General features: G+C 41.5%; 1 protein-coding gene across 2 annotated transcripts in view; it reads right to left on the reverse strand.

The window, feature by feature from the left end:
• Positions 1-1,013: 1,013 nt before the first annotated feature.
• Positions 1,014-13,384, reverse strand: part of ATP8A2 (ATPase phospholipid transporting 8A2) — a 310,559-nt gene continuing 298,188 nt past the window's right edge. For both annotated transcript variants that reach the window (XM_014879642.2, XM_088159506.1), the window contains exons 36-37: positions 8,781-8,872; positions 1,014-1,411 (exon numbers count right to left, since the gene is read on the reverse strand). In XM_014879642.2, the coding sequence (XP_014735128.2) occupies positions 1,314-1,411; positions 8,781-8,872 (190 nt within the window). In that variant the 3' untranslated portion in view covers positions 1,014-1,313. The remainder of the gene's footprint in view (positions 1,412-8,780; positions 8,873-13,384) is intronic.

Consider the following 13,384-nt stretch of genomic DNA (forward strand, 5'->3'; position numbering starts at 1 on the left):
TTGTACTGTTCAGAAACGCGGCTTGGCGACTAAAATTAATAGAACTTGTCTGGAGGACAGCATAAGCTTTCTAAGAGCTCTTTCAGCTTTAACTTATGCCCCAGTTTTTGCCTTTTTTTTTTTTTTCTTCAAAATTCCAATCTATGCAGCAGCATGCCTGTCCCAGTGGCACAGCAAGGACATGGAGCTAGCATTCCTTCGAGGGCTCATGGGTCTGTTTTGGGAAGCCTGTTGATGGATCAGATCTAGAAGAGGGACTGGTTTGGCTGAACAAACAAACAGCAGGTCTTCTCTTCACAATGGCCAGCTCTGTGTGTGTCCATGTGTATTCACTCACGTGTGTAATCCCTTCCTGCCCTCCTCTGCAAACCCCTCTTACCTGGCCAGGGGAGGGTTACACTATCAGCCCCCTGTGCAGATGCACATCATATGTGACAAGATGGTACCTTTAAATTAAAATTCTCACTGTTTTGTTCTACTATTAAGCTGGGAATGGGATCATGGAGGGAAGTCCCAGGCTACATTTGAAGTGCACATCCAAATACATCATGAAGCATTATGAGGAGGCACCTAGTTGAGTTCATCTTTGTGTACAATGCCATGCACTCAAGACAGCTGCCCTGCCAAGCTCTGACTTCCACATCCTGGCTGTGTGAGTAAGCTATTAGTTGGGTTTTAGAAAGCTAAGATAGAACCCTAATAAATCCTGTAAGAGGGCAAGAAATATTCTCAGTAATTGATTGCTATCTTGTGTTATTCTGTCATAAGAAGGCAAATAAGCATTTTTAGCTACAAACTGTGTTGCAAACAAAAATGTTATGTCAAATAGTCTGTTGAAAATTTCAGCCAAATTAGTAAACAGTGAATACAAGAAGGAGTAAAGCCTGCATGCAGTCATGTGCACTTGGTCTGTGTGTAAAAAAAAGGAAAGCTCAGCACCCCGTTCCAATTAAGCAAAGGCTGATTTCTCATGGAACATAAATTTTCTACTTTTCCCCCAGAACAACCTTACATTTTAAATAGTGGTAAAACATTGTTTTTAATTTCACACCTCACGTAGCACAGTCAAATGCTTCATAACAACATAAACAAAACTTTAGGCAGAGCTTTGTGACTGAAGTCAAACAATGATTTCCCCCCACAATATGCACTCAAGGTTTGCAGGGAGAATACAGAAACTTGTTGGCTAAGGCCACAGAAATGAGTTCTCTGGTGTTTTGGCTGCTGCTGCCAAACCTAGTCAAGAATGTGTTAACAGCGGATGCATTGATCCAAACCCCATTATTCCCACCACCCATCAAGTAAAGAATAATTTATTCTATTTCTGTTCTCCTTTTGGTTGTATCGTAGGATCGAACAACTTGCGACTGGGAAACAACACCGTGTTCTTCTTGAGAAAATGCATACCCATCTGAAAAAGCAGAGGAAGAAAAAAGAAATCAGTCACTGAGTTGAGCTCAAGAGCACAGACCACTTTTAAGTACATTTTTGGCATCACTGAAGTTATGTGATTGAGACTGCAACCATCTTAATTTCTGTGCTGTGCTTCTCATGCTTAGAGCTGCACATTGCATTGCCCATGTGGCACAGAAAGAGTGTCTGCTGCCAGCTCTGTCCCTCTGCTCTCCTCCCCAGGCCAGGTCAGTGCACACAGTCACCAGGGCCCTCTGAGTTAACCTAATAAGCTACAGATTGATTTGAACACACTCCTATAGCGGCAGAGCTTCTTTAAAGACTTAACCAAGAAGTAGAGATTTGCATTTCGTCTTGACTCCTCTGTAATCTGCTTGATACCTGCAGCTTCTCTGGAGAAAGGTGGGAATGTCTAGCCCAGAACACATCTTCCTCCTTCTTTTCTCACATCTTCCTCTTAACTCCCCTCAGGATTTTTTTTTTAAACAAATTTTCAAGTGGCATCTGACAAATGACACTGTGAAACTCTTGTGATTCTCTTCACATATTTTGCATAGAGCAAACGCACATTCTGGAAGTATCTATTTTGTTAATTTTGTTAATTTGTGCTAGCTAGCACAATCCTGTGGTCTCCCTAGAAACTACTCAGATGAAAATAACCACGGGTCTGATTTCTTTTAAAGTACTGTGGACAGGTAAGTGCCATTTCTGATAGCATCTGCAGAACACCACAATGCTGGTAAAACAGTCACAAAAAGCTAATGGGCCAACATGATGAAACAGCAGACAGACTTGCAGACATGGCCCCACAGAAAATTCTGGATGGAAAACTATAGCAAAGGACAGGCGATTTTTTGACACCCTGAGTCACAAGCACAACAGGAAATCTTTGCCAGTAAGTGGAGAGGATTCAAACAGAAATACAGTCACGTTGCTCCAGTCACATCTCCCTCATGGAAGTGATTGCAAGACAGCAGGAACCTTGATTTGATTAAATGACCAATCATCCCAGCATCCCATTTTATTTTTCCTGAGTGATTCTACGTCAATACTCATACTGCTACAGAGGCACTGATTTGTTTTTCCAGCCTGTACCTGAAGGTTCACAGAATACATTCATAAAGTGCAAACAGTCTTTTGAAAAAAAAGTATGTCCATACTGGATCGTTGCAAAGGAAGTATGATGTACAAAACAGGCTTTCATTTAAAAAAGGGTAGATTCACACTTAAACAAACACCTCCAGTGGGTTTGTTCCATGTGAAGGGCCAGCATCCTGTTAGCTTTTTTGGCTAAATTCTCCATGGATAAGTCAACTTGGTCAAAGACCACAAGCTTAAGCCCTAGAAGACTGAAGCCCATGTCCCATTACCTGATTTGCATCGAGGTGGCTTTGCCATATTTACTTATCCATAAGATCATCCAACATAGAGGAGTCTTCCACTGCCGTAACTACTGCAAATCCAGCACTGACCACACAAGCCAGTCCTGGGTGTCATCTTCCCATGACCTGCTTATTCCCAGTGCTAGCATAGGCCTGCAGACAGCCAGACAGCCTAATCACTCTGCAATGCCAATGCAAAATTCAGTCAAAGGAACCTGTTCACCTCTCTCACACCAATAGGAAACACTTTAATACAGCAAGAAATTTCAGGCTAAGATGATCTGTGATTAAGAATACCAGGGGTACCCTTATGTCTTCATGTCCTTCATCCATCCTGGACTACCAGCAACGAGGGTTTTGTGTGTATCTCATGGAAAAGGCTGTGACCCTCAAGCTTCTCAGCTGAAGCTCAACATTTGGCAGTTCATTTAAGACTTTTCCTGTAGATCTCTATACAGGAAGATGACTTCATATTACATTTTTCTATTCACATTACAATTTAAAATTCATATTACCATTAAAATCGAACTTCAAGCTGTTTAGGCAGCTGACTGTGCCTTGTGGAATCAAAATGCTGTGAATGCTGGAGTGCCATCCACATTCCCCAAGCAGCTCCACATTTCCACTGGTTCCAGACCCCATCCAAAAACAATGAAAGTTTCCATCTGTCAGTTACCAGGGAACTTTCTGGAAGTTTGAACTTTTCCCCCAACTCCAGATTTAAAACCACACCGATGAGCCTGCCTTGGGAACAAGGCCCTCATTGTTCAGCTGTCCTGCATCAGCCCAAGGAAGGAGCTCATTTCTTTGGGGCTTTCTGGGCACAACCCACTCACAGAAGGAAGGACCTTTATACTCTGAGACTTTCTATTAATGGAGGAAAGGGGCACTTTTGAATATCTGTCAGTGGGGATCACTTGTTAAGAAGAGATTCACTTTCTCATCAAAATCTAAGGTTTTGCTGGTACCAGATATTATCAGGCAATCTAGTGAATTTTAAAAGCATCCTGTTGGGTTTTGGATTTTTGTAAAGCTTTGATATTCCATGAGTAGATCCGAATCTAGTCTCCCATTAGGTCTCTAATTTAACTCACTCTTTTTCTGTTCACTGCAATGGCTCTTCTGGTCTGTGCAATGCTGGACTACAGCAACCATCTCGATGGGTGTGCCTTGAACACAGACAGCAACCTTGTGCAAGCTCAAGAGCACCCACATGGGCAACAGCTTCCAAGACCAGGACAAGAAAGGCTCCAGATGGCTCTTTTTATTCCAGAGATCTCCTCATGGAAGGACTGCTTACAGTTTTAGTCACTTCAGGAATTTATTTTAGAGGCCTTCTATTCCCTTTCACTCTCCTGTGATACACCCAAATTCTCTGTCCCAGGATTTGTTTAGGCCAGCCAGCAAGAGGGCAATTGTTACTGGCAGCCCATCAGAACCCTCACCTGCTGCAGCATTTCACAAGTTCATTCTGCAGTGGTATTGTGGTTTAATATAGTCCAAATTATAAAATGCATAATTTTGTTTGCCTTTGGATAAAAACGACCAAATTCAAATCCACTAAAACTTTCAGGCCATTGAGGAGACATGAGGATTGGGTTTTTTTTAAAAATCTCTTTTAGGAAATATTGCTTCTTAGATAGCAAAACTCTCTCTGACATAATGAAAATCAACATTGTGGTATCACTTGACCAGCCAAATTCAGTCTCAGGCAAAACATTTGGCTCTGCAGAGCTTTTAAGGAGATTTGCTGTGATGTCACAGTTCACATTTACCAGTTAAAAAGTCAGCTTTGACTACTCCAGCAACCATCTCCTATTTAACCTGGGAAAGAGAAAGCTGCCTAAGATATTGAACAGTTTGACTCATGTTTACAGAAGTAATTAATTTCTCTTCTGATAAAACATGCCTGTGTTTTCTTAAGGACCCAAGAGGAATTCCTGACAAATGGTCCCAACTCTTTAGTCTCAGATACCAACTTACTGGTATTTGCAACTAGAAAATAGAGTCAGATGCCACAGCATCAAATTCTAAACCGATTAAACCTATTTCTTTTTTCTACACTGATATTAAAAGATTGCAACTCCACTTAGCAGTCAACAAATATGCAGCTTGGAAAAAATACAGAATGTATATTATATTTCAAACACATGCAAGATAAGAGGAAAAAGAACTTTAAAAGCATCTCAAGTAGCTTCCCTGTTGTTTTTCAAATAAAAATGCACTAGCAGAAAAGTGAAAGGAAGAAGGTGTCTGCTAGTGAAGAATAAATGGTGGGATTAGAGCCCTCAGCATGAACACATTATTATTATTTATTATTTGTCAGCCCCCATACTGTGAAACGAACCTCAGATGACAGGTGCTTTTTCTCCACTGATTAATAAGGTGCAAACCATATGCTCTGCATTCAGATTTACTCTATGAAATCACCATATTCTGTCAAAGGAAGAGGGATTTTCTTTGCTAGCATAGGAAGCCTGGGCCAAGTGCAGTAATCCTCTCTCAGGCACAGCTATTGGCATTTTAGGGGGAGTTCTGCCAAAGCTGTGCTTAACAGGAGCAGGACTCAGCTCTATTTTTAAAGAGCACGTTGAGACAAATGATAACTGAGCACCAGCAGGGGCATTACATGAGGGAAACCACTCCAGAGGGATGCTTTCCTTATGGAGGGAGGGTACCCTTCCCATCCTCTGGGGACACAGGTGATACAAGTCAGTCATGCAGGGGAAAAGGGGAGGTCAAGAGCCATCTTTTATATCTATAGAGTTTGTCTAAAGGAGGTGCTATTCTCACAAAGTCATAGTAATAAAAAAGACAAGAACCTCGATGGAAACCTGGAGAAAACCTCACTGCCAGGAAACACTCTGAGGGAGAGATTTTGGAAATTGTTATTGCTTCTTCCCTCAAAGGTGAGCCACACAGCAAGCTAAAGGGAAGAGTCCAGAGACACATCTGAGAAGAGTCTGATCATTCTGAAGAGATTTCAGAAAGCAGATGGCAATGGGGAATGACCAGTTTCACCAGGCACCTTCACCAGGATGTGAACACAGCCTGGGGAGCAGTGTTGTCAGCACTGCCTACGAGACTGCACTGAGATGGTTTCATGTTAGCACCTGGGCTTGACAACCCTCTGCAACTCTTCCACTAAAGTCTCCTGACAATGCCATCCAAACAGGACCTTCACACTTCCTTTCTTTTTTTTAAGGTTTCATAAACTTCCCAGAAGTTATACTGGTAGAAAGGCACCACATGATCTTTGACAGTACAGCCAGTAGATAGATTTCTTTCTGCTTCTGATAGCTCTACACAATTCAGGAACACAAAACCAAGGAGCAAGAAAAACATCCATGAGGGTTTTACTTTAAGTACATCCCCTCCAAATGGACAGAGGCTACTCTCCAAGGCAGCCACTCTGAGCCAGTTTCTTTAATGAGAGGAGGTGCTTGAGAGACTAATCCTGGCTGGCACTCCCATATGGCACTGCCATGGGACTGGCTGTGTGGCTCTGTTGCCCACTTTGGGGGCTGGATCCACAAGAGGCCGGTGCTATATGGGAGCACCCCAGGCACACATCATGCCTTCAGGTCTTGTGCTGCACTAATGCTTTTGGAGAAGGGCTGGCTCACCGACAGAGAGATAAGGAAACACACAGAGTGAGCTTCTGCCTCTTGCACAGGGCTGTGTAGCCGTACCTCAGCCAGCTCTTTCCTCCCACCACTGACCACCAGTAGTAGCCCAGAAACTCCCTGTGAGATTTTTCTCCTTTCCATCTGACTGGAAACAGAGCTGTTTAGGCATTGCTTCCTCCCAAAACATTTGGAAATGGTTGCTGTCAAAAATAAAGTAATTTCCAACTGAGTACAGCATCTTTACAATCTGTTCTAGGAAATTTAATCCCATTTTCATTCCTTGTTGGGACCAAGGCAATTCATTTCCTTAAGCTTTTGTCAGCTCTAACTAAACAAAGCATTTTCCTGCTTTATATGTAAGCAACAGATTCTGAGTTGAAGTCACAAAAGCAATTTTTGGTCTTCACAGCCTGGGAACTTAGGGCCTGGTGGAAACATATGAACAGTTCAAGACTTCAAACAGAGTACTTGTAGTGTGATTTAAGATACCAGCTCGGCATGTCAAGGCTACTGCCCTATTCATCAACTCTTTGCTTTGAAGATTTCTAGCATTTAGTAAACAGTTGTACAATTTAGGGTTGTGAAAACAGCACATATGTTCCCTGGATTTCACATGGCCTTGTACATATAGCAGCTATGCAACACTGGAAAATAATATTTGACAAGAAATGACAGAAGTCATGGATACATCACAAAAATCATCTTTCAATCCTAACAGCTTTACAGTCAAAATTTATGTTCATGTGAAAAACAGATTGCTGATTGTAACCTGTCCTGACTGGTCTGACTCATTTAGCACTTAATCATTTGCATTTATAGTGAAGCTGGTTATCCAAATTAGGGTTTATTTTGATCTCATTTTTCTTTCCCAATAGCTGTTCACCTACTAACAACCTGATGATATGTTTTTGAGACTAAAAGCACATATTAAGTCTGACAAGTTACCTCTGGTGTATCTCCTTTCTGCACTGCTTCACAGGTTTCACAGACTGTGGCAAGTCTCCACAGTGGACTACTTTGACAGCCATTTATTTGTGCATTTCATGGATTTCTTCTGCCAATCATTTCTTTTGGAATCTCCTCAAAGAGCATGTCTGCATATCCAAAGCCATGTTGCTATCAGCATCCCTGGTTCCTTTACACAAAGGATTAAACCCTTGCAGAAACATGGTCCACAGGGTTGCTCTGCTCACTGGCCTCTCTTCCCAGATGTAATGGGATCGATCACCAAAGACCCTACATCCCTTGCCAGTGATGGCAGCCTTCCAATGGTTCTATCAAGGACAAAGACTACCAGATCCATCACTGTCCCACCCCTTCTAGTCAAATTTCCCATTGAAAACAAGAATACCTCAGGTATTATCTCAGCCCTGCCTCCATGACCTGAGCCATAACAGTTCTGATACAGAATGAGACACAGCCAGCAATGAGATTTGACTCCTCTGTGATTCTTAAGCAGTCAGGGGTGTCATTTCCTATTGCAATGGCAATACCAACCCCAATCCTGAGTCTCTGCCCCTTGCCCTGTGTGCAGCAGTACTTCATACTGAGGGAGTTATTTTCGTTAGTAAATAAACCTATTGTTACCACCAGTTTCATCACAAGAGAGACTGCATTTTCTCACTAGAAAGGGCTGACTGGACTCCCTGGTACCTCAAGACAGCATAGTCCTTCAGTGCATCTGGCCTACAGAGCTGCTAGAGATAATTTTAAATATTGTAGAAGCCTGTAAAACACTGAGAGAAAACCCAGCGGACCACCTGTCCAGCAGCCACAGGAAGACAAATTAAATGGATGACTTCTACATCAACAAGAAATGCCATTATTTGAAGCAGCAGCAGCAGCCAGTTGTGACGCTGCTTCTCTTCTCCCAGCAGCAGACAAAGAGGGAGAGGAGAGAAGCAGCTCTGCAGGCCATGGCTTTCCTCACCAGCAACACACAGAACCCTAATGGCATCCCTGAAACATCACTGTATTCTTAAATAACCACAGCTAATATGACATTTCATACACAAATAATTTCTATTAAAGCTAGGCTCTGTCACAATATTTATTTTACACAGAGTTTTTGATTTTTAGACTATTTTTAAGACTATCAGAATTCTACCTTTAGAGAACCTGCACACTGGGATTTTATCATTTGGGCCTGTTGATTGGATCCTAGGGAATTAACCACATTTGAGCTCCCCTTGCCTAGGGCCAGATACACTAATTCCACTTCCAAATGTACACGTCTTGCTTGGCAGCTCAGCCTCAGCGCTAGGTTATCTGTACCTGCAATTTAATTAGAAAATAATCACCCTTCACTTCCCCCATGTGGGGCTGATGCTGTGAGACACAGTGAGCTGCTACTTACGTGATACGCTTTGCTGGACAGAATGAGCACGGAAAAGGCTCGGAGGAGTTTTCCTGCCGAGCCTTTTTAACAAATGGTCACGTTCGTTCACGCTAAGGGAGACACAAAGAGAGAAAACACACCAGTGAGTAACCAGGTAATTTCAGTCAACTATATTTAAAGTACTTGGCAGCTTTGACTTTGTCAGTACTCAAGTTGGCTGTAGCATGAAAAAGAATTTTCTCTTTCTTTAAACTGCACATTATGAAGAGAACTCCTCCTTTCTAAGGACGCTTTGTATAAGTCTACTTTTGGTCAATCCATCCTTAATAGCACCATTATAGTGATTTTTGAATGCCTATTGCCTCTAAATTATTACAAACCATATCAGAAGTCTGACATCGAGTGATATGGAACATTAAGATTTCTCTTTAGTATTATGCACATGAGTCACAGCATCCACAAACTGCCTTAGAGAGAAGGAGCAAAGCATTGTAGCTTAGCATAAGGCTTCTATCACACCTGCAAAATGGCCTGAAGCAACCAAAGGTAGGACCCATAGTTAATTCTGCCTTCTAAAGAACACTCTCATTTTAACCTCCCACATGGAAAGAAAATTTTCTACCCCGTTTCTTTTATTAAAAACCTCTTTGGTTTACAGTTCTTGTCAGAGGCCTGAAAAAATTACTGCTGAATTTACAAAAAGTGAAAATACAAATTTAAAGTGAAAAACACAGTACACTTACAATAGGTTTAACATACCTACAAGAATTATTAGAGGCACTCTCCACTTTGATTTTTATAAAAAACACAACACTCGTTTCATCAAGAACTTTATGCCCAGAGTTAAAAAATTATGACTAAGATCCTGACCTTTCAAAGCACTTAATTATGTGTATGAGTCCCACTAAGTTCAATGGGGTTTCAAAATAATGTAGGCCTTCAAATCTCATTGCACTGGAGCCTCAGGTAACTTAAATATCAGATTATTTTCAGAAAGATATTAGAGTCTGCTTTAGTTCAAAGTTCCCCACAATTGGTCTGTTTTCCATCTCACCCTTATTCCTAACACTGAGATGGAGCTAGTGCATAGAAGGGATCTGTTTGCTGGTACAGTGCCTTGATCCCCCATTTACACCCTGTCTCCATTTTCACAGTCTGCTTTTTCTTTCACATCTTTATTCACAAGGAGCAATTCTACTGATTATGCTGCAAACACGGATACACACCTGAATGCCAATGCTGGTATCTTTCTTGGGTTAGGTTACAAATTCACACGCATTTAGTGTATGAAATGGAAACCCCAGCAGGCGCAGCTGCTGCTGTCGACATGCTAACAACAGTTTTGAGCAAACAACTCCCTTTCACTGAAGCCGTTTGCTAACTTCAATCAGGAAAGTAACTGAAGAATCTCTGGGATGCCTGTAATATGTAATCCAGCCATGCAGGCTTATATTCCACTTAATAGTCCATTAGGGTAATAGCCAGGCTCAGTCCTCTGTTCAGTGCATAATGAGGTGTCCACAAAAGAAAGGGTGGAATCCTTCTCTTTCTCCTATGATCTCCAAGCTCACGCATTTGAAGCAGAAGCTTGTAAAACCTATGGACTCCTCCTCAAAAATCTTCAGAAACTCTCAGCATTTTCAGGCACTTGGTCTCCTCCCCTCCTTCCCCTGGCAGCACAGAATCACACCTGCAATGGGTATGGCAGGTTGCTTTCCCTGCCTGCAGTCACTAGTATTCCCTCAACATAAAACAGAAGTTGATAGTAAATTTTGAAGCAAAAGTATTGATTCCAACTGAGTTTGTCAAACAAACTCTAACAACTCTTGGCTCATGAGACCTGCATGTGTTCAAAAAAAAGGATTATAGGTTTCCATTAAAACCAGGGCCACAGCATGAAAGCTGCTAAAAACCTTGGAGGACCCAACTGCTTAAAAAACCTGAGACCAGTTGCTGACTGTAAGAAAATCAAGTAGATACAGAAAGAAGTTTCTACCTGCTCCAGGCAGGCAGCATGATGGAAAACATGTACTACAACGAATTACTGGGCAAGGATGATGCAAATGGAAGGCACAAAGCAAGACATGAAGACTTCTCTAAGCCTTAAGCTTCCTTGCTTAGGAAGTTGACAGCCTGCAGAGCCAGCCACTACCAGTGCATGTGCAAACCAGGGATGCTGTACTGCACAACCTCCTGCTGACTGCAGAAGACTGCTGGTAATTTGTTAGTTTAATGAAACACTGTCTGAACACACTGTTGTCCTGTGAAGGACAGAAGTGCAATACTTGCTCGTGTTCTGCAGGTAAAGAACATGTAGGAAGAGTCTTTCCTACCTTAGTAAGAAGGTGATTTAAAAAAAGGAATCTTAAACCAATCAAAAGTATTTCTAAGGGACAAATAAGCAATATTGGCCACAAAATTCTTACACTGAGAACAGAATTAACCACAGCAGAAAAATGCATCTGCTTTTCTACCATGCAGCAACAGGTGAAGTGCAGACCAATAATGCTTAGCTCCTCAGGCTTCTGCATTCAGTGCGTGGAGGAAAGTGTGCTCTCAAGGGACCTCTGAACAGGAGTGACACATTGAAGCTCTAAGAATGCCAAAGCTATTCTATCTTTGATGCTTCTAATTACAATTAACAAGTCCAAAACTGAAGTCACATCTCATCTTCCCATTTGGGAAATTATAATGGAATGTATCTATGCAGAGAAAGAAAAATTCACAGTAGAATTAGAACATTTGTGGTTTAAGTATGAAGGTGACTAAAGAGAGTGCAAGTCAAGACCAGTCAAGTACTATAAAATAAGCCTTTAATACACAAAAGATAATGCAACATAGTTCTTCTGAATTGGATGAGTATTTGATTTACTATCAGATATTAGATCTCCCAGTACAAACCTTGAAAGGAAAGGAAAGTGAAGTGCCTTTCTTGACTAATAAGTGTTTGCACTCATACCAAGTCCCTGGTTTCAGAAAAGGTTTCTGCCTGCTGCTAACAGATAACAAAGTAAAGACTTCTCAAACCATCTCACACTTTGATGCAAAAGTAACTACAACATGGGACTCACAGGCAACAGATTAGGCCTTGCTCACAGAAATACAGTTTGTAAATCAATCCCAAGCATTAGCCGTGATTTTCAGATTTAATTCTGCTTTCCATTGACTCCGAGTCAGGGCCTAAACACTCCCATGGGGTCTAAGGATGGTATCTTCAGATGCATTGAGGCAAAAGGATAAGAGATCATGAGATCACACTCGGAATACTGGACAGTTGTGTTCATATTCAGGAGCTCAACAATCTTGTCAGAATGGAAGAAGTCACAAATCCAGGCATTCTTATGGAAGTGACAGTGAAATATGCTTCAGCTGGTTAGTCAGTGACCTCGGAGGGGGTAAAGGAGAGCCACCATCTACCTCTCATTATATGAAGGACAAAGGACATAGACAAAATGCTTTGAACTAAACAAATACTTGACTAGAACAAAAACTATTAAAAGGTTCCAATTCTGAAGGTTTCTACGGAAAAAAAGCATTTAAAAAAATCATTAGTCAAGTCAGCTAAAATCAGATTTAGTTGCTATCAATAATGCAGAATACCTTAGGCCAGGAATACCTTTGTGATGGCTTCATAAAAGAGTCAAGATGACTTCTGCCTGCCTGGAAGCCTGTGCTAGCAACATCACACAAATTCATTAAGTGAATGACAAATCAAAAGGTAAACTAAAGGCAACATGTTATTTCATAACAATGCTTTCAATTCCATGAATAAAATGACTCTTCCATCTTCCTATCTGAATTGCTCAAAGGTGTCAATGGAGACCTTCATTTTACTTTTGCATTCTCTTCTTCTCATCCCTCACAAAAGCAAACAGCCCTTAAATCTAGGCAACAAACATCTGGCTTTACACATTCAAATGAGGTGCATCAAAACAAACAGAATAATTCAAAGCTGACCACAAGGTCCTGCTGTCTCATTTGCTCAAGTAATTAAAAAAAGATGAGCTTCACCACCAATTAATCTACTGAGCACTAATTAGCGTTAATGAGGATTTGTGGTATTTGGTATAGCTTGACCCAGAATGTCCTCCTGAGTCCACTAATTGACTGGTGGCAAAAGCAGGGATCACAAAGACCAGAAGGTTAAAGTGGATGCAGGTGTCTCTTAAAATTGGATTTTCCCTTAGAAAACACATGCATATCCTAGTTAAAAAAAAAAAATTAAAATAAAAGTTCAGAGCCCTCCTTCTCTTACAAAAGCTGAATTCTTGCTTGTGTTTTGTTACAATTTGCTAGAGGAGATACAGAGCAGAAGCACAGCAAATAGGCAAATAAACTCAGTTGCCACTCGTTTTAACTCACTGCCCCTCTGGATTATGAAGAATTCAGACAGACACAGACATTTTAAATGATTTGGTTTGATTTGGTTTGTTTCTGCTTTCCTCCTTTCCAGAAGGAAGAACTGAGGTGCCTAGTGAAGCCTTACCAGGGCTGCTAGAGATGACACAACTAAAGCACACAAGAACATTGGCCAGCTGCTAGCCCTGTGCCAATAGCATGCCAGCACCTCATGGCAGGAGCTTGGCTCTCCAGTGCAAGATGCTCCGTGTACAAGGATAAGC

This window comes from Sturnus vulgaris, chromosome 2 (assembly GCF_052056855.1).
Source record: "Sturnus vulgaris isolate bStuVul1 chromosome 2, bStuVul1.hap1, whole genome shotgun sequence".
Lineage (NCBI taxonomy): Eukaryota > Metazoa > Chordata > Aves > Passeriformes > Sturnidae > Sturnus > Sturnus vulgaris.